The 20,951-nt window shown below is 42.7% G+C and overlaps 2 protein-coding genes and 1 pseudogene across 5 annotated transcripts; 1 reads left to right on the forward strand and 2 right to left on the reverse strand.

The window, feature by feature from the left end:
* Window positions 1–201: 201 nt before the first annotated feature.
* LOC124675436 lies at window positions 202–4,813 on the reverse strand (annotated as a pseudogene).
* A 5,554-nt stretch (window positions 4,814–10,367) lies between these two features.
* LOC124674814 (succinate dehydrogenase subunit 3-1, mitochondrial-like) lies at window positions 10,368–13,091 on the forward strand. Its single transcript, XM_047210869.1, has 3 exons — window positions 10,368–10,487; window positions 11,917–11,982; window positions 12,625–13,091. Exons 2-3 carry the CDS (start codon window positions 11,919–11,921, stop codon window positions 12,948–12,950), a joined length of 390 nt encoding a protein of 129 aa, XP_047066825.1. The 5' UTR covers window positions 10,368–10,487; window positions 11,917–11,918; the 3' UTR covers window positions 12,951–13,091.
* Window positions 13,092–13,672: 581 nt separating this feature from the next.
* On the reverse strand, window positions 13,673–17,939 carry LOC124674772. Of its 4 annotated transcripts, XM_047210829.1 has the most exons (6): window positions 17,807–17,921; window positions 15,754–15,859; window positions 15,345–15,600; window positions 14,673–14,760; window positions 14,086–14,152; window positions 13,673–14,005 (listed from the first exon to the last, which is right to left on the reverse strand). In XM_047210829.1, exons 2-6 carry the CDS (start codon window positions 15,778–15,780, stop codon window positions 13,952–13,954), a joined length of 492 nt encoding a protein of 163 aa, XP_047066785.1. In that variant the 5' UTR covers window positions 15,781–15,859; window positions 17,807–17,921; the 3' UTR covers window positions 13,673–13,951. The 4 variants fall into 4 exon arrangements, with proteins under 4 accessions (XP_047066785.1, XP_047066788.1, XP_047066787.1 ...); XM_047210832.1 differs by lacking the exon at window positions 15,754–15,859 and having other exon boundaries at window positions 15,345–15,595; window positions 17,807–17,939; XM_047210831.1 differs by lacking the exon at window positions 15,754–15,859 and having other exon boundaries at window positions 17,807–17,919.
* Window positions 17,940–20,951: the final 3,012 nt, after the last annotated feature.

Genomic DNA, 20,951 nt, shown 5'->3' on the forward strand with positions numbered 1-20,951 from the left:
ACATAGAAGTATGACTACCTTCCAAGTGCAGTTGCAAAGTGAATCTTGAGCACATATGCAGACACAAGCAAGAACTGTCACCATCTCAGAAAGCCTGCTCTTCTGTAAGATATCAGATTGGAACATTGTGACAGTTGAGTTTACGACTTGCAAGGATGGAGCCAGAAACTTAGCCACTAAGGAACAACAGGTTCAAGCTCAGAATAAAGACTAGTTTCCGTGTACTTTCTTTACACGTAACATACAGAAACGAGTTCACACAGCTCCCAGACTATCAATTTTTTGTGTGAACAATTGCATTATGTATCAAATGACTGACAGGTAATAAGGTCGATACACATATCGTCCTTATGACATTGCTTACTATACAACAACACGCTACTGGTGCAAATGCAGCAACGTGTGCAAAGATCTATGCTGTTATCAACCCGATGCATACAAGGGTTTGGGTGTTATCTCGTAAGCTGTGACTTCCCAAACTTACAAGGTTATTGGGAGCACAGCTTACGACCTCACTTTAGCAAGCCGTGCCCTGATCTCTTCCATATCTTCCTCATCATCATCGCCCCTCAGCAACAGCTTCTCGCTGCAAAATGCAAAAATACAAGTGTTCTTAGATACAAGCAAGGCAGTATAAATTTCTTACAACAAAAGCACGCTTTAGTTGGATAAGATTAGAAAATTTAATATGGAGTACTTAGTAATTCATTTATTTTGGTACTAAGCAGCTACAGTTAGGATGTTGTATATCTATAGAGGACAACTTCAACTCAGGAAAAGAAAATTTCAAGGTAATAGCTTCTTCAGAGCCATAGCTCATTTCTCTATAGCATATATAGTTGAATGTTTACACGTTAACTACATGCAAACAAATATAGAAGTGTCAAAGCATCTACCTCTTCAGGAACCTTGCTCGTTGAAGCTTGCTTAACCTTCTGTGTCCTAGCAGCATCTGGTAGTTGTGAAGCAGTCTCCCCTGCTACTGAAGCAAGAACCTTGTCCACCTCCTCCTCAATTTCCTCTTCCATGTCCTCGGAGTCCAAAGCTGAATCAACTGCATCGTTCATCATCTCTTCCATTACACCTGCCTAGAGTGAGAACCATAAAAAGTAAGCAGAGTTAAAACACCAGTACACCACCCACTGATCCACCCCGTAATAGCTGAACAGAGATATAGCGGTGTCAATGACAATTTTTAACATCTTTGAACAGCACAAACGAAATGGAAGTTCTTATTTCATATGTACTAAGTATCTAAATATCTAACACGCTGATAATTTACCTTTGTCATCTCTTTGCTAAATTCTTGCATCGTAGTAGCCAATTCTGGAGCTTTCATTAAACCATTAACGATCTTCATAACTTCAGTACTTTTTGACAGATGGCCTACTGTTCTTGAGGTTGCTGAAAAATGCATGAACAGAAGTTACCAGTTTGCAGCAAATAAATAGAAACAAACTGAGCACTACTTCCTGACCCGAAATAAAGATGTCAAATCTTGAAAATGCCAATGTAGACACAATATAATGTTTTTTCAGTTCACCAAAAAAATTGGGTACTGGTTTCAACCTGTAAGCTCACATGTGCGCTAGCAAGCAAAACTTGAAAGAAAAACCATTCAAAACCAAATAAGATGAGCACTTAATTATATTTAAGGTGCTACAGAATACTGATAAAAGTGTTTAAAACATTTTTGTGATGATTTTTTCCACTGTAATTTAAATAACTTCCTCTTATCCAAATTATAAGATGTTCTAGACAGGGACCCACATGCCATTCCCTTAGTCAGACATCTATTAAGAAATACAATGGCATGAAAGATGAAACAATCAAATGGCATATACAAATTTCAATATATACAGTTACAAAGGCATGGACCACGGAACCATCAAATGGTATACTTACGAGATTTGTAGACTGTTAGGTTTGCGATTTGGTTTGTGGTTAGCAATTCGCTGTACAAAAATTGGGTTCGCTAGGGGTATACATCTCCGATTCAGAAATGATATGGGTTCACGAATCAGAAAAGACAATTATGCACCAAAGCTATGAGATCAAGACACCACATAGTTGCCTAGACATATGACTCTCACGAAGAAAAGGTAAAAAAAAAGGGCCTGATCAACCCCATCCAGCCCAATAACAATTCATTTTAGTTCTTCTTTTAAGCAAAGAAGCCTTAAGTTAGCAAAGGCAGCATTGTATCCAACTAATCAGAAAATCCTCCTTATCCAGATCTCAAGTCTGTAGGCTGCACCTCATGCTTCCCTGCCGCTCTGCTGCTCACTCTGACAGCATTGGCAGGATTCATGTGCTCTAGTGACATTGAGGACAGCATGGTCGAGCAGTAATAGAGGCAAACCTACTATCATCCTTCCACTGTTCTCATGATTTCTTTGGTTCGGCAACCATTAACAAATTGGACCGAACCCTATGCAAACAGCAATGATTGCGAACCCTGAACTAGATTGCTTGATTGGGATCAGGATTCGGGGGATATTAGTATATCACAGCAAACCTGGCAACTACAGTAACAGAATTATCTACTTCCCAAAGGCAAGAAATGCATACAAGAAACTTTAGTTTGTAATGATTAATACGAGGGCAAATGCTAACAAGTACAAAGATAATATCTTCCACAGGCTAGAGGATACCGCATAAACTAATAAGTGTTAGATGACAAACACCCAAAATGATTAAAAAGGATCGTACCAACAATCTCTCCAAGATGCATTGATACAGAATTTAGTTGCGCCTTGTTTTCATAAAGACGATTAACAGCACGTCTTGATCTCACAAGTTCCTTTGCAAGAGCCTGAACATAACATTGAAACGATAACATCAACAATAAAGTAAACTGTTCAACTTATTCTGGCAGATAAGTATGTGCTGAAACGCGAAACACAATAATAACAGACTAAAACATATGGGAGAACTGGCAACTAAATGTAGGGTGGGGAGATTAATGTGTAAATAACGCAGAAGCATTCTCATTACTGATTTAGTTATGTGATTAGCTTGTCTATATGACCAGAAACTGCTGCTTCCAAAGGAGCAATGATGGTCAGAAATTGCAAGCATGTGTATTAGCAATGCTAGAAGAATATGTATGTTCTTGAGATTCTTCTAGCATGCTAATGCACCAAATCCACCGGTTGGTGAATGGATGGAGGAGATAATGTTTGTTGATAACACATCACTATATGCTTTAATTGAATTCCAAGCATATATTTCTATCTTTCGATAATGTTTAACTACAACTAACATGGCTCAGAAATTTGTTTGTCCAACATGTTTGGTTTAATCTATGTTAGTCAATACATATTTTGCAAGTGATTACAGTATTCTAAGATGGTACTGTTTAGGGGCAGATGGAAATATAAACAAGAAAATGTGATAATCTTAAGCTGGTTATCCAACCCAAATGATTATCTAACAAAAGCTAATACATATATGTGATATCTCATTGTGCTTTATATTAGTAATACTGGTAACTTCATTTGCACCTGCAGGTTTTGTTTATTTTCGGCAACGAACCAATTAAAGGTGCAAGAAGCCATCATTTTCAGAAGATAGTTCTGACACATTAATGAACATTTAAATCTAGTACCAATCCTATATTGATGCTTCCAAAAACCAAAATTATCCATACTGATTATTTCATTATTTCCAGAATGGAATATTATTGGAAATAGCATCTTACATTTATGGAAAGCTAACCCCACAAGCAAGGTAAGAGTTTTAAATCTACTATATCTGGTTAAGCTAGAATTTTTCTTTTCTCTTTGCTAGGAATTTACGCTCATCATAGGTCTGAAGTTTTATGCCAAGAATATATATGTGCTGCATATAAATGCCCATGAGGTATGCAAAGGTTAAGGTTTCAAATTCTGGCACAAGCATTCCCCAGCCAGGTTCAATAATCCTTACAAGAAAAACAACAACATTATCAAACATTTTTTTCCCAAGCAAGTTGGGTAAGCTAGATATGAAACCCAACATAAGAAAAAAGGAAACCAAAACGAGAAGGAGAAAGAAAAAGGCAGCCCCAAGCCCGGGTGAAGGAGGAGGGTTGTGATTGGCTCGTAAAAACAAGCCATTCATATGGATGTGAAAACCAATAGAAATTCATTGTTCCTTAACAAAAGCAAAAGAAAAAATCAGTAAAATCAGGTCACTGAACTAAATGAACTAGAAACAAAACAGTCTGCAAACTTGCTGTTTTTTGTGAAGAGAATTTAACAAGCAATGCAGAAGAAACTGAATTGTTCGTACACGGGACAATACAAATCTATGGTTTTCTATTATGTGCGATGATGATGCTAAAGGTGAACAAGAAACACACTGGTATGCTTACAAAAAAAAATAACAAGATCACAAATAAGCATACCTTTGCGGATCCCATGTCGTTGCGCTTAGCAGCCTCCCTGATAGCTTTCTCCACGCTCTTCTCTTCTCTCTGGACATCTGCAAAAGCAAGCCAAGACAACTGAGAAGAAATAATTCCATGCAAGAAAAGCATCAGCGGAAAATGCAATAACACCTCGACAAGGGTTTGGTCGAATGGGTTCCGATCATCCAGGCACCCAATTCATTACTACTCGCCCAGGGGAGCACCAAAGCAAGACCTGGCCGCAATTGGCCTCTACGCAAGGGGGAAAAGGGGGAGAGAAGGGGACGAGGAACCTCGGATCTGGCGGTCGAGGCCGCGGCACTCGTTGCGGAGGCGGCGCTGCCACTCGCGCAGCTGCTGCTGCGGCGTCGCCCGCGGCTTCAGCAGCGCCTTCATCTTCTCCATCGGCGCCGGCCGAAAGGACTGGATCCAAACCGCCGCAGATTATTCGCCCGCCGGCGGGTGACGCGGCGCGGGTCCCCGAGAAAGAAAAGACAAACAGCGAGAAGGAAGCAACCGTCTGCACCAGGCAGCCTGCGAATCTGCTAGTGAATGGAACGGCGCAAGGCTCCTAATTTCGACTTTACTTTTGTTATTCCTACTTATCTTCTCTTATATTCGTTTATTTGTTTTTCAATTTCGCTGACATTTCATAGCCCATTTTACCTTTTCACGCTCATTTGCTAAAATGAAGGCATTTCAATTTCTGTTTTATTTTCATCATCGACCTAAATTTCCATTTCTATATATTGGTTGATATCTAACCTTACCTCAACTTACCTCGTCCCCGCTATGCCATTTTATCAAAAACTAAAAAAAAAATCTAAATATAAGTTCGCTTATTTTAAAACGGATGTAATAATTTGTAAAAGAACATGCTGGCTTAACTTAAACTAGTGTAACGACCCGGAAAAAAAACCCTAAATAGATTTTTTTTTCTCTTTGCTTGTTTTTCCGTGTCGTTCCAAGTTCACCATGGCATCTTGCATATTTTTAGCATCACAAAATTATTTTTATTAAAACATTATTTTGTTGCCAAAATTATTCCCTCTTTATCCCCAAACTAAAAAAATATATTTTTCTGGTATTTTTGTGGTCTTAAAACTATTTTTAACGTGGCTATAAAGCAACCAGGAAATAAAAACTGAAAACTGTTTTATTAAATTAAAAAAAGGGGGGGGAGGAGAAAGCCCCAGCCAACCGGCCATGCCTGCGAGCCCCAAGTTGGCCCAACCGGCGGCCCAAGCCATTTTCCGAAAAACCCCCTCCTCCTTTTCTTTTTCCGTCGCGGTCCTTCCACCTCTCTCTGCTCCCAGCTCGACCCCGAGCATCTCTCCTCCCCCGCACGCGACTCGACCCCGTCTTCCCCTGCCTTGCTCGCATCGACGCCTCGCCGTCCTCTTAGGCCACCGCGGCGGCGTGGTCCTCCACCTCGTCGCGGCTAGCTCCTCCGGCCGCGCCCCTTCCCCATCCTCTCAGCGCCACCGCCTGCCGCCGCATCCATCTCGCCAAGCACATCGCCGCGGCCTCCCGTGTCGCCTTCTTCTAGCGCGACACGCAACGCCTCCGGCCATCTCTGCGACCACCGGCGCCACCTCCCGTCGCCTCTGCTGCGCGCCGCCATAAGCCCCACGGGTACACGCCGCCAGGAACCGCGTCTGATGCATCCCGTCGAGCCCGCCTCCTCCTCTTCGGCCCTGGCGTCCGCTCCTCCGCGCCCTTCTGCTCTGGCTCCGGCAGCTGCTGCGCAGCACTCGCCGTCGCCCTCGCACGCAGACGCCTCATCACCACGGTCTCCTCGGCCGCTCCATGGTGCCTTCCGTGGCCAGGGATGGTGACCGGCAGTACGTGCTGTCCCCGTTTCAACTCCGATGGTCGTCTCCTCCTTCGTGTCTGCTCCTTGGCATGTACATAAGTTGTTTGTCCTATTGCCTGAAATTTGAATCACTTCTCACAGGAAATAAACCATCGCAGTATCTCTGCACTTTGCTATGCTGCTGCTACTGTTGAAGATGTGATGTTGTTGTGGTCTGGGGTGTGTTACTGCAGCGAGAGCTACTGCGTGAAGATGCTACGAGTTCACTCCGGCCAGCGAACGCAAGGAACTCGTGGTGCCGCCAAGGTCTACTTCTTTCCGTGCCGCCAAGTTCGTCACTTCGTCTTCGATTGAAGCATCCCGATGCATCCCTAGAACCCCGGCGTCCAAGTCCACCATTAGCAAACGAAGCCGAAATTGAAGACCACCGCCATCGAATCAAGTTCTCCTTCCCGGATCCGAAGATCGAGACCCCGGCTTCATCCTCTTCCTCTTCAATCCGGCGACCCTCTTTGTTTCGTGAGAACCAAACCCTAACCTATACCTATTTTATAAATGAGCCATCTACAACTTGTTGCATTCATCATATCAACATGTCTCGCATTGCATTGCATATCTTGTAGGTTCGGATAAATAGTGAATCACCTAAATAAATATGGGATTGTGCGGGACTACTTATCTCTTATCCCGGTTCCATTTAAATTTGTGTAGCGCACCCATGCCATGTCTTTGCCATGCTAATCCACATTTAATATGCGGGGTAGATAAACAACTCGAACATAATAATTGTTTGTCGGAATTCCGATTCCGTTTAAATTGGATAAGTGCATCGCATCATAATTGCCATGTCATGCATATCATCTTGGTCATGCTGGATCTTCTTTATCCGTAGTAGTAAGACTTGCACCCGTTGTTTGTCCAGCATTTGCTTCTTCCCAGATAGGATCACGAAGTGTTGATGTGAGATACGACGAGTTCTCCGACAAGTTCTTCTGCAGCTTTTCACAGGCGAGCCCTCTCTCTTCACCTATTTTACTCTCTCCCTCGCACTGCTATCCTTATGTTGTGGTTCATTATCGAGTCACGTGTCCTATTCCACTTGTTTACCATATTAATCCTATATGCACCATTCCTTATCCATAGCCGTTGCTTGATGTTTGAGCCTTGCGAGTCGTAGGCGTGTTTAGGTTCTGTTGTTTATCTCGATTTGTTATCGGGATATGTTGGGTTGTTGGGAGGTTATCACATGCTATATAAGTTGTTCGAGATACACATACTTTACTTATTTGTTAACAACTAAAATTGTAAGCAGAAGCATCTGTGAGCCCCTTTGCGAAAGCATCGGAACTTTGACTTGCTAATGTCCCCTAGGACCCGAGTTCTTGTTATCTATTCCGAGATTGAGCGCTCTACCCATGCGTGGGGACGATTATTGGGACCCCCCCTCATCCATTACCTTTTCTCAAGTCAGTTGAAAAGGGGGCCACAACCTTGGTTTTATTTGGCGCATGCATGTTTATATACTGTTGCCTTCGGGTGTTTACTTCCTGTTGCCTTCGGGTGTTTATATCTTGTACTGTACCCCGCGGGATGTTTAGCGAAGCGTGTGGTTTGCACGCCTAGCCGCCGACGCAAACCTTGAGTCCGTCTCGGAGTACGGCCGGACTTCGTCACGGGTAGCTTAGTCGGGTGGCCCCCCTAGACTTTCTTGTTGAACTGGGAACGGTCTTGTTGTGAGACATCCACCCGTCGTAAGTGGGTCGAGCATGCGTATGGTTACATTTGGGCAACCCCTGCAGGGTGTACATCTTATCGATAAGCCGTGTCCGCGGTTATGGACGACTTGGAATTGGATAGCTTGATCATAGAACAACTTACACCTTATACTTGTTGTTAATAATTTGATAATAACTTGCGTAGTAATATAGCATTAGTACAACCGATACCTAATAAAACATGTCCACCGTTGAGTGTCTTTTACATTGCCTCTTCGCAATTGTTGAAGGGGATATGTGTATTTAGCTGGGTTATGTTTGTGTAGTATTTATATGTTACCTTGTGCGCTCTCGTATCTTCTCTGAGTAGACGGATGTTGTAGCGTGTCTCTATTGGTTATAGTTTTGCTGCCGCTAAACCTACCATATAGCCCCATGCGATATATATATATATATATATACTCGCCCGGCGAGCATAGCCATTTCTAGTCTCGCTAAGTACGTGCCGGAGTTCGTTCCTTGGTACTTACTCTCGCCTTTTCCCTTTCTCTTTTGCTTCCTCCCTTTTGTCGGCAACCGATGGCCCGACTTCGACAGGTACAAGATGACGACGTTAGCAAGGTTACACTTCCGGCTTGGTCTGGGCAGGGTTATGGACGCCACTGGTTATCTTCAGGACTCTTAGTCCAATTTGTATCTTGTCCGTACTCGGATGCATTCGATCTTCTGTATGATTTGGATCTTTGTATTGTATATTTGTATCTTGACTCGTTGGAGTCGTTGTTGTAATATATGTATCTTGTGGGCTCTATTATAATCCTGTTGTAATGTTACCGCTCGTGTTAATTCCTCTGGCATCACGTGTGTGACTTGTCGCGCACGTCGTGTCGGAGGGCGTCTCAGAATCGATATCGTGCGGATTTCGGCGGGATCGCTGGAATCCTCAGGATACCGGTTCCGGGGCGTCACAACTAGCTACGATCAAATATAGTAGAACCGCAATCACGGTGGGCACGACAGAGATTATGATGAAGGTCGTCATCTGGTTTTTCTTTCTCTCTTCCTCTAGCAGGTGGTTTCATGTCCGGACAATTGCAAAAACACTTGCTCGTGCGTGGTTTCGATATCGGGTGGTTTTTGTATTGTGGACTTGTGATGAAATCTTGCTTTACATTGTCTAATATTATATATCTTGTGTATAATGCCAAAATGGTACGCGTTATAAAAGAGTAGGGTTCTAGGAGTCTACTACAGGTAGCAAAATATCTATGATGCACCATTATGGGATGTGGCACGAGTAAGGGAGGCCAACCCTAACATCCCAGCCTAAATATACGGGTGGCGCACCACTCTCACGGCGCGGCATGGGTAAGTTGCTATCCATGATATACTGATATGTGATAATACACGTGGCGCACCACTTATGTAATGTGCCACAGGTATGCAAGCCACATATAGCTATTTTCTTAGTAGCGTCAGTTTTATTTGGAAAAAGTGTTGTAGAAACTGGACATACCTTCAAAGGTGAAATTTCGTGGACGGGAATTTACATGGACTTATTTCTTACTTGGGAATTCTGCCCAACAAATATATTGTTGAAGACATACCGTATTCTCGTGTTTATGTGTCAAGCAAATCCAATAGAAACTATGTGTTCAGACGGTGATCGCTAAAGACCTAAATTTTGATAGAGCAAGAATTGTTGCCTTAGAGCACATTATATCTCCAAAATGAGCTTGTGATCCTCTAGATGGAGTCGGGTTACCAGAGATTGCTCTGAGATGTGGTATATATGGTGGGAGCAACACCAATATGTGCACGATGAGAATGTCCAAACACCACAGAGATCGGCTATGTCCATTGTCACATGCCCATCCGAATGAGAGGTGAGATCAATACTGATGCAACTTATAGTATATATGAAGGTCGAGGGAGTGTCGGAGCTATCATTCGTCTCAAACCCAAGATCTTCCTTTTGTTATCGATGTGACGATAGCCGACGACTATGCACTACATTAGGGTTTAGGCCTAGCTCAACATCTTAGGTGCACCCGTATCTTCCTTCGTGTCATTTATGAACTAGCTTGTGAAACATTTACATTCGCATATGTATTTTTTGTCCATCGATAACCTAAGTATAAACGTGCGGGATGTAAATCTTCGGTCGCACTCATACCTGGCCAACAAGCCGGCCCGACACTACACGACCTTTCACGGGCCTAGCACGGCCCGACACGCAAAGGCTCGTTACTTGGCGGGCCAGCACGGGCCTGGCCTGGATGCCTGGGCAAGGGCCCAGGAGTACCTGGCCACGGGCCGGTATGGGCCCATGACGGGCTCAGTTCGCGTGCTGGCGGGCCAAAGCCCGGCCCGTTGGCCCGGTATGGTCGCACTGCATCCGCGCTCCAAAGGGGAGGAGGACGGGTCGCCCAGCCCTCCCAGTCCCAGGCCCCGGCTGCCCTGAGCCCCCTGAGACCCCCCGTCGCTTCTCTCAGGAACGTGCCCCCTCTTCTCTCCGACTCCCGATCGATCGCCTCCACCGCAGCATCCACTCCGGCGGCAGGTACTGGTTCCTCTCTCCGCCACGCACAAGCATCACCCTCCCTGTCCGCATCCCCCGCGCCTCTCCCACCTCCGATCCCGTGGTTCCTTTCGTCTTTAGATCTACATTTTTTCATGTTTAGTTGTTTAGTTGTCTTGTAGACCGCCAAACTGATTTCGTTGTGGATTATCCAATTGCTGACGCTTTTGATCATCAAAAGGAGGTTTTCTTATTGTGAACGGAGTTCGAGATGGGGAAAAAATCTTGGAGACTGTATAATCCATGCATGGGAACATGCATCGGTGATTCATATAGGGTACACGAATCTGTCAGCCAATTTATTTAGTTTTATCATGTAGTGTCATCTTCAGAAACTTCTATGCTCATCGAGGGTTCATTCACCATCTGTACTGCCGAATTTCTTTTCGTAGACATGAATTTCTCAAACTGCTCAGGTTTTAGACATGTACTTGTTTTCAAGGACCTGTGCATGAGTTCTGATTTTCCACGCACAAGCTTTTCCCAATCGTGGAGTTAGTAGGGTGTATAATTAGATGGTTCTGTATGCATGAATAATGTAGGAATGTAAGACAAGAGGGATGCCGGGCTGACAGTTTCCTGAATCTTAATAGCTAATAGCTGCCATTTGGTAGAAAAAATTGAGACCAGGACTCCTTCCATCATACCATGCCACGGTACAACTTTATAGAGTATGGTGGAGTGGAATATCTTGAAAGCATTACAGTCTTGTTCAACCTCAGCCACTGTTAAAAGTGAAATTTGTGGGTCATCTAGGAGGGGGGAAAATTGCACGTGCCAAATGCATGAAAAAGGGTGGTAAATCAGCGTGAACATGATTTAGTAAAAAAGGATATGGCTAGCCAAGTTTGAGAAAGAGCAGACTCTGGACAAAGCTCCTCGTTTGGCCACTGCCGAGCACGCCCGCACTGCTATTTTGAGCTTTTCGAACCTTGTGTGCTCCTGCAAGTTAGGGTCTTAGTGTTCCATCAAACGCTGCCAGCTACCTTATCTCTCGCTGTAGTTTCCCACCACACCCGCAGCCCCGCATTTGACCACAAAGACCGCAGCCAAATGAACCATGGAAATAGCTCCCAACACCTCCCATGGCCTGCCCCTTGCCATCAGGTAAACACTAATCAGGATCACGGTTTGGATGAGTTACCGTGACTCCGGTAATCTGCTTAGCTTCAAAATTAACATGTTTTATAAAATGCATTACTTGATTATGCTCCCAAAAATCAATTTCACTATTTTCAGTTATAATCTTGGCCTCTTCGAGGCACGAATTCTGTTGATTAAGCTTGTCGGAGTTTTAGTTCAAATTTGGTCAAAATTGAACTAAAGCCCTGACGCTTATTATGGACTGGAGGGAGTATTTTTTACTAAATCGTGTTGATGCTAAGTATTATTATTGGTTCGTTTTGTGCAGGAATGGAGAAGCATCACAGCAACCCTAGATCTGCACTCTTCAGCAATGCTCCATTTGCTCTTCGTGGTAAGATCTCTTGGGCATATCTCTGTGTTCTTTCTCCTTTTGATGTAGGTTGAACTTTTAAGATACCAAACCACCACAAGACGGATCAATAGTATAGTTAGTACTGATGTACCGTTGTAGCAGGAGCACACAGGCACCTTCGCAAGCGCACTCTAGCTGTGTAGGGCTTCTAGTGGATTAACAGTGTAGATAGAAGCTTAATATATCATTTCAAGAGAAGGCAAATTGTGGACATAAATCTGATCATTTACAACTTATCTGGAGTCATTGAGACAAAGTGCTGTTCTTGGTTATTCTTTGAATTTTCCGTGTGAACAATAGTTCAAGCACACCTCGTGTGGCCCATTTTCAGTTGTATATCTTTTGTTTCGTTTTAATATGAATTCATTGGTTTGATGTGTATTGTTTGATGGAGAATCATATGGCTTGAATCATGAGTTTTATGTGGGGGCAATAGTTCATATATTTACTTGCTACTAGGTAATTGTGCAAGTAATTACTAGTTTTTATGTATAATAATCAGCAATGTTTATTAGCTTTGTTATATATGATGAGACTTCTGTTATATTGTAACTCTGCTCTATAGAAGTTTACAGTTCATTTCTGTTTGGCTTACCACATTTCTTTCCGTGATGGTTTCAGGTGCCCTTGGTAGCTCAAACTCATCGTTCAGCAGCATGGATGGTCTTAGAAGCTCCTCAATCCTTGGGCAAGCAAGGGGCTACACATCTTGTCCCCTAGGAGCTGTGCAGCCAAGGGTGTATCCATCTGGAAGCAGATCCCTGCACACAAGCCGTCCCCTATCAGCTCCTGTTGCAAACCGTCCATTGTCACCCCATCTTCCTCTGAAGAAGCCACAGCTGAGCGCTACGTTCTCAATCTCACACCGTATATTTGGTGTCGCTCTGGGTGCTGCCATAATATCCGTTCCTCTCGCTACCAAGTTCAGCCTCATGTTTGATGTTTGAGCAAAATGCTGCTGGTGTGACCGGAATTGACAGTCACCGTTTCATCATCTAGACATAATGCAACTGTAGGGGAGTTGTAAAAGCATCATATCATGCATGGTGTTTCTTTTATATAAATAATCAGCGTAGAAGACTTGATTATGAATGCCCTTTGTCAAGAGGCCTGCAAAGTTAAACCAGTTATTTTGTCTTTGCTTTGACTTCAATGTTTTCCCAACTAGTGCTGGAGGCACAAAGTGTTATCTATCTATTACAGGGATATATTATGCCAATTTCAGTTCTTCTATTTTTTTCTTACTTTGAGTATGTTAGATGTATATTGCTGTTGTCTCTCCTCTTTTAGGGCATCCTCGTATTAAGGGGCTCCCTGACATCCCCTACATGTGTTTCGTTGGAGTACATTTCCCCCCCCAAAACGGTGATTTTGCTGGTGCTGAGAGATACAGTGACGGTGGTGGCCTTGCTCTATGGTGTAGTTTCAGACATTCTCTCCTTCCGTGCTTCAACATGCATATGCAATTCTTTCTTCTCAAACATATCATGCAAAAGCTAGACTCGAGGATCAAGTTTTTTTTTTTTTTTTTTTTTTTGCAACATACTTTACATGCATATGCAGTTCTTGCTTCTTTTACTAAGTTGCCAAAAGAACGTTACACACATGTAAGTTGCAGAAAGAAAATGACATTGTCTTAACGGAGGACAGTGGGTTGTTTCATCTAGTCTGGTGCAAGAAATGACCGTTTCATTCAGCTAGAGTTGCTCGCTTTTACCATTCACTCAGCTATGAGCCTATGAGGCTATGACATGACATAGAGTACTTCAGCGATTAGCAACATGACTCAGCTTACAACCCAACTTGCAAGGAAGTAAATCAAATTATCAACACACTGAAGTAGTATTTACACTTGACTGTTTTCTTGATTCCGCAGTTTCAGACAAAGGATGCTGCTACTCTGCAGTCTTTCTTCACCTGGCTACTTTTCTCAACAACCAAGACTCAGCTAATCATAGAGCCCTTCTTCATACCATATATCAACCAAAAAATCAACCATCTCCTGCAAGTATTTGGCACTCCATAAGTTCACAAAATAGATGAATTACAGAACATAAAAGGCATTGGCTTCAGGGTTCTTACAGGTAATGGGATTGGCTGTGAGAAACGCTCGCTTGTTGACAAGAGATCATCATATGTAGTGCACCAACTGCAATGGGAAACATATGCACGGGAACTGAGCATTGTGATCGGCTGAAATACATTTGACAGAGCAAGCTAACCAAGGGCACTGGAATCACAAAATAAGAACCACAGGCATTGATCAACAGCAACCAACATTGCTAATTTTTCTATGATGCCCGTAGAAGTGTCTTGAAAACGCTGACAGAACAACTACATCAGGTGCTGAACACAGTTTTGTTCATTTCTCGGATAAACCCTTAGTACTTACACAAAGATATACAGATGGTTAAAGGTAGATAGTTAAGTATTCAGCCAGGCACCAAACGGAAACCAGCAACAGTGTTTTTCCATTTTGCCACAGAACAATGTGAAACAAAACATTATTTGCAAAAGTAATTAGGAATTCTCCTACAATGATAATACTGCGAATGAAAAAACTCTCTCCGAGGATCTGAACCACCTAGGGTTCATTGCACTCTGGATACCTCATACCTCTAGAAAGAATTTTGTGAAGGCAAATGAACGAGACAAAAAGGAACAGAGACCTGATTATTGGCTCTTGTGCAGCCTCTTTGGGAGCTTTTTTCTTATCTCCAATCCATTGACTTCTCATCTCAGCCCATGCTATAGCAGCTGCAGAACAGAATCTGAATTAGTCAGCAAATGGTATATACTGATTGCAGTTTGATTGATCTTAAACAAAGTAAAGATTATGCCTTCTACTAGGCTACTACCTATTAAATTATGTCCATGTCCTTGACACGCAGAAATCTCTAAATAATTAATAACTAACAGAAACAAAGTGTTAACATGATATGTTCCTTGGTACTAGTAAAATAAGAACAAACAATGCTCCACCAAACTAGCTAAGTACTGTAATCAAAATCAGGCTATTTTACAGATGGAAATTTATATTGAACACCAAATAAATATCTATATGCACAATCTTGCAGCACAATGAGTGAAAGTAATAATAATTCTACATAAACAAAACAGTGATTAATCATTTAACTTCAACTGACTGGCACAGTTCCAATACAGCTACAAGCTGATGTTTTCATGGTAATTATTGATGTTAGACCACTAGATGTAATTTAGTTAGATATCTACTACAAATAGAAGCAACTAAACTTAGCAAATCAAGTAACCGAGGATACAAATCAAACCATACCATAATTGATGAACACAAGTAACCAAGGATACAAATCAAACCATACCATGATTGATAAATGAAGTATCTTTCCCATTTTCCACAGACATCTTAGAATCATTGGCAATTGAGTTGGGAAGTGACGAGATATTTCCCTCGAGAGAGACTGATATGCTAGCATTGTTCTCCATTGCCTCTGGACCCGATGAACATCGCCTTGTTTTTCCAACAGGTGAATGGTCGGATTTCTTCTTTAGAGATGCTTGCACTTTAGAATCTGGACGAGACTTGCATTTACTTAAACTACCGATGCAGCCACTGCACTGCATAAAGTACACATGAGAAATGCTTGTTGTGTGAATTGCTCTGGAATTACAAAATCAGATACTCTATGACAGCATTTAAAATGATAAAAAAAATAATGAATGTGATAAGATGATAATAATGTTTATTTGCTGCAAATGAGGAGAACCTACCCCATACAAGCTCGGAGATGAGTTCATGCGAACAAATCAGCCAAACAGGGTATCAATGGAACAATTAACCAAGGCAGATGAATTAACCCTCCAAATGTAATTGTTTCTGAAAAAACATTTTCACTTGATATCAATACTGAGGAAATAACCCCGCAAAAAAAGATACTGAGGAAATAAGCAGTCGCCGGCCACTGTATTGGAGATGACCAAATCAAATGAGGATTATGCAGTGAGATAGCATTGTTCTAAGCTTCCAACACCATCTAAAGAAGCAAGTAAAGCATATGATGCAAGACAACACATATTTCCAACAAGCTAGTTTAACAGTTCACCTGAGGAACTAACAAATACAGTCCCTTAACCTCATGCAGATACTAGCCTGTGTGTCAATTCTATAAGTTGCTGCTATATAAACACCCACTTGACATGTCAAAATTAACCCACAAACCCCTGTCATACACTTACTGTGGCTATTGTTTAGTGCCAAAGTATTTCACTATTTTACAGCATGATGATGCAGGATTTGTTTTACAAGCTAAAGGGTAACCCTAATCATGACATTTTAAAGCCTGTTCCGAGTGCAAGGGCTCCATAGGAATTTTACAGGGAATGGTTCACTTCTCCCAAGTGTCAGAAAAAATCACACATTTTAAATGGCGCATACAAATTTTCATGCAAGTGCAATGTTCGTAGATTTAGCTAAATCTTCGTTCATCCTGAATCCAACCATATGACTGTGTTAACAGAAAACAGCACCTGAACACAAGGTAATTTTAACCTAGGCCAGTCAACAATGTTTCACTAAATCAAAATGAACCCTGAACGAACATGCTACAGGACCATGCAAAGCAGATAACCCACGATTCTCTTTAAAACAGGGTAGCCCCGCAACTGAGCTGAATATGACCTATAAGGAAGTATAACAGCATGTGTGCTTCAGCATAAACAATGAGGGTAGAAATACATGGACCTAAAAGGTTGGGAACATTTGAGTTGCTGAGAAAGCATGTGATCTTGTGAAGGTCCACAGTATTCGAAATTAGCGCAGTGTACAATAATATATGACGCAAAAAGGCAGGGCGGGTTATAAGGGGATAATAACAAGCAAACCAACTGGTATTGTGAGGATCCAGGCAGTAACTCGTAGTGCCAGATATTGATGATAGCATAATGTGGATCAAATGCATGCAGTTTTTTTACTCTAGGACTACTATGGCTTGAGAGGGGGGAGTGAATCGTGCTGGAAAATCAAATACCAAACAACAGCTCATCAGCTTTTTCTCAGAAGAGAAACGCTGCCCACTAAATCATCACTAGGCCCCAGATTAGTACTTTTCTCCCTTTTGAATCTTCCCACAATTTCTACCAAGTTGACAAGTCAAATAACAATGGAATTCAATTGTTTCACAACATGGCAATGCCTGGTATAGGAAGTCCACATCCAATAGTTAAATTCTGGCAAGAATCAGGGAAAATTCTTGCGTTCCAGGTTATCCCACTTTGACATTTTTCTTGAGAAAAGGGGAAAGCCTCGGCCTCTGCATTACAATCCAGCATTACTTATCCATATAACCAGCCCCCAATTTAGTTAGAATCTTGCATTGCTTATCCAACCCCCAATGCAGTACCTTTTCTCCTTTTGAGTTCCAACAATTAATTGCGCTTGGAAACTGACATCCACCCCGCCCTATATGATCCCCATTGACCAATGGCAGAAGTAACCTAATGCGGTGAACCCGCCCAATCTACCCCTAATCGCGCCAAATCGAACAGAAACTCAGGGAAGTCGCATCATCTTTGCTCTTGGCAAGATTATTCGGAGCAACCCCTCCATATCGACATAACGGCTGCCGCAGAGAAGGGGCAAGCAAGGCTCGGAATCAAGAAAGACCCTAAGCCGGCGGCAGGGGCGCGAGAGCATCCACGCCTCGGAATCGTGACGGTCAATTCAAACCATTATCAAGAACGCGGTAGGACACTCGCCCCCGCAATGAAATCGAAGGGGAAAAGCGTACGAAAATGCACGAAGAACAGATTAGGGTAGGCACCGCACCTCGCAATCCGGAAGCGCGAGAAGAGGCGAAAATCTCCCCCTGCTGGCCCGCTTCTCCTGTTGGAAGAGAGGGGGGGAAGATTCAAGGAGGAGATAGAGGGGGAGAGGAGAGAGATAGAAGAGGGAAGGAAAAAGGAAGGAACGATTTGCGTCGGCTGGTGGCTGGTGCATGCCCACCCTCCGTAGACCGTGTCCACAGACCAGGCTCCGCAACGCTGTGTAAGGCAACAGGAGCACCGCCGGGTCTGGGGAGTGCCGACCCTCCGTAGACTAGGGGCATGTGGACTAAGCGTGGGCCAGGTTTGGTGAGCGCTTGACCCGGCGAATTTGACCCTCGTGCGTTCCAGCCCCTGTCAATTTTTTAAAATAAAATATATTAATATCGTGAAGATATATACCATTAAAATATCTCACAATATTAAGAATGTACCTAGCAAATAAAAGAAGAAGAAAAAAAAGACGCGCGTGATCAAACACACTCAACAACAATATACTAGCCACCACCCCAAAAAAAACACTCGGATAATAGAAGAAATTCGCCTTAAAAAAAAAACAAGACACATACGTTTTCAAACATCCGACACAAATGAGAATGTGTCCAAAATGGACGGGAACAATGCCCCGTCGGCCATAACCGCACAACATGTGCATCATAGTCTTCATCACATCCAATACACCCCTCTGCCATAACTTCAAAACCTCTAGTTGTAGCTGAAAGTCCATGGAGCCTCATGTGAGGTTTTGGAAATTGATGATAACTCCTATGGATTAGTGTTTGCATTGAGTTTTCTCTTATAGGTTTGTTCATATGTAATACTTTAACCATATATTTGGCATATATTTGGTTTAGGGTTGCAAGAAGAAGCAAACAAAGAAGATCAAGTGATCAGTATGTATTAAAGAATAATACGAAGCGATATCTCATGTGCATCTTCAAGACATCAACAATATGAAGAAAGAAGATATATGAAGATAGAGCTTGCCATCCAAATGATGATCATGGATACATGAAGATATGTCGAAGAAGAAGCTCTCGCATAGTGAACTACCAGGGAGCAACCCGCAAGACTTCATCAAGCATGCACAATCAAGAAAGGCGCTTCATCTTGAAGCAGTTAAGATCTTCGTAATCTAGCTCAAGTGGAATTCACAAGGTCAAGGTTTGTTCTTCATAGGCTTTCTCTTTTACGAATCTCTTGTTGTTGTTGGGAGACCGGGTTTTAGGGTTGTTGGCCATAATATCAAGTGGGTTCTCGAATGAGTAACTTGATCATATCGCTCGAAGAGAGCTCGAACCTTGCATCTTTGCATCATATTTCTCAGTTGTTCTTGGTTCTTATGTGTGTGATGTTTTAAAGTTTGTGTTTTCTCCTCATGACAAGCTCTAGTTCATCGAAAACGGGTTTTGATTGAAATGCTTGTTGTGTTATATTGGAATTTTCACTAGTTCTTCGTGTTAAGAGGTTTCACCTCGATTTTTTAGGGTAGGTCTTGTCGTCCTCTTTTCAAAAAAAATTGGTTTCACCTAAATCTAACTTTCATATCTCAAGATATTGCATTTATATTTCTGTTGTTTCTACAGTTTTGCTCTAGCAGGTAGTACCGGTTTGGCCACTGGTAGTACCGTTATCGCCACAACAGCGGTACTATCGCTGCTCCTACATGAGCGGTAGTACCACCCGTGGTACCGCTCTGGTTCCATCCCAGGGGTCAAGTTGGTTATGTACCCTGACTGGTACTTGAACCGAAAGTACAGATGAGACACGTTCTAGGTGGCTCAGGGTAGTACCAGCCTTGGTACCACTCATGTACCGTTAAGTGGTCTCACGAGGCCGCGGAAGTACCGAAGCCGGTACCGCCCGAGTACCACCCACAACACAAAACTCGCATAACGGTAGTACCTCTCAGCGAGCCGCACGCGTTGACAAGGACTAACGGTAGCACCTGGAGCGGTACTACCGCTCACCCAGGCGGTAGTGCCGGTCGTGCTCGAATCTGCACATAACAACCAGATTTCATGGGACCTATTTACGCCCCCTTCTTCCCCATGTGTTGTAGTTCTTATTCCTTCCCCTCCATGTTTGACCTTGAAAAGCTTGCCCTATCTTTTGATTCATCCCATAATTCTTGAATCTTTTTGAGGAAAAAGAGAAAGTAGATCTAGGGTGTGTTTGGATTGAGCCCCACCTAGCCGTACCAAAATATTGGCTGCCAACCTTTTGCCGCAGGATTTCCGCGCTAGCCTTTTGCCTGCATCATCAACGGAAACAACACACATATATCGGCGGTTGTGATTGTACCACTAGTCGTTAAAGGCTCTATCTTCATAGTTTTGCGAATTCTTTCCTTGGCTCTCCTTCTAGGTAGGTGGTACGTGCATGGAAGGTGTTTTAATGCCTTCAATCATCATTATTACGCCCATATATGATCTCTTTTATTGATTTTTAATCCTCCTCCTTAATTGTGGGATCCAGTTGAATCAAACAAAATAGAGGCATGCTAGAGCGCTAAAATGATAAAATTCGTACTTTTATGATAATTTTAACATCATAGAACACGTCACTTTTTGCACTCATCAATGACCACCCTAAAGGGTCCAATAGTGAACCAGGGATTTCCCTTTTCATGGGAAGGGGTTGAAGAGAATACGGTGCACCATTTGTGGCATTTGGAGTGCCTTGTGTCTCCACAATGCTCCAACGGAGAGTAGCACCCGCAAGGGTGTGAAGTTCTATATCTTGCTATCATCTTGTTGCTTTTCTTGCTTAGCATAGGTACTTGGTTCACATAGGCAAACCCTAGTTTGTAGGTGTTGTGCTTGTCAAGTTCAACATTACATTTATTCCTCAATTGGTTAAGGGCATCCATGATGACCCACAAGTATAGGGGGTGTATCGTAGTACTTTCGATAAATAAGAGTGTCGAACCCAACGAGGAGCATAAGGTGTTGACAAGCAGTTTCGATGAAGGATTCACTGTAAATGCTCACCGACAAGTATTCATGGGGTTTTAATATAGCAGATGAATAAAGTACAAGTAAGTAAAATGCGAGAGTAATAATTGCAGCGAGTGGACCAATCCTTTTTAGCACAAAGGACAAGCCGGTTTGTTTACTTATGATGACCAAACGTTCTTGAGGACACAC

Source organism: Lolium rigidum, chromosome 7, assembly GCF_022539505.1.
Source record: "Lolium rigidum isolate FL_2022 chromosome 7, APGP_CSIRO_Lrig_0.1, whole genome shotgun sequence".
NCBI classification, from domain to species: domain Eukaryota; kingdom Viridiplantae; phylum Streptophyta; class Magnoliopsida; order Poales; family Poaceae; genus Lolium; species Lolium rigidum.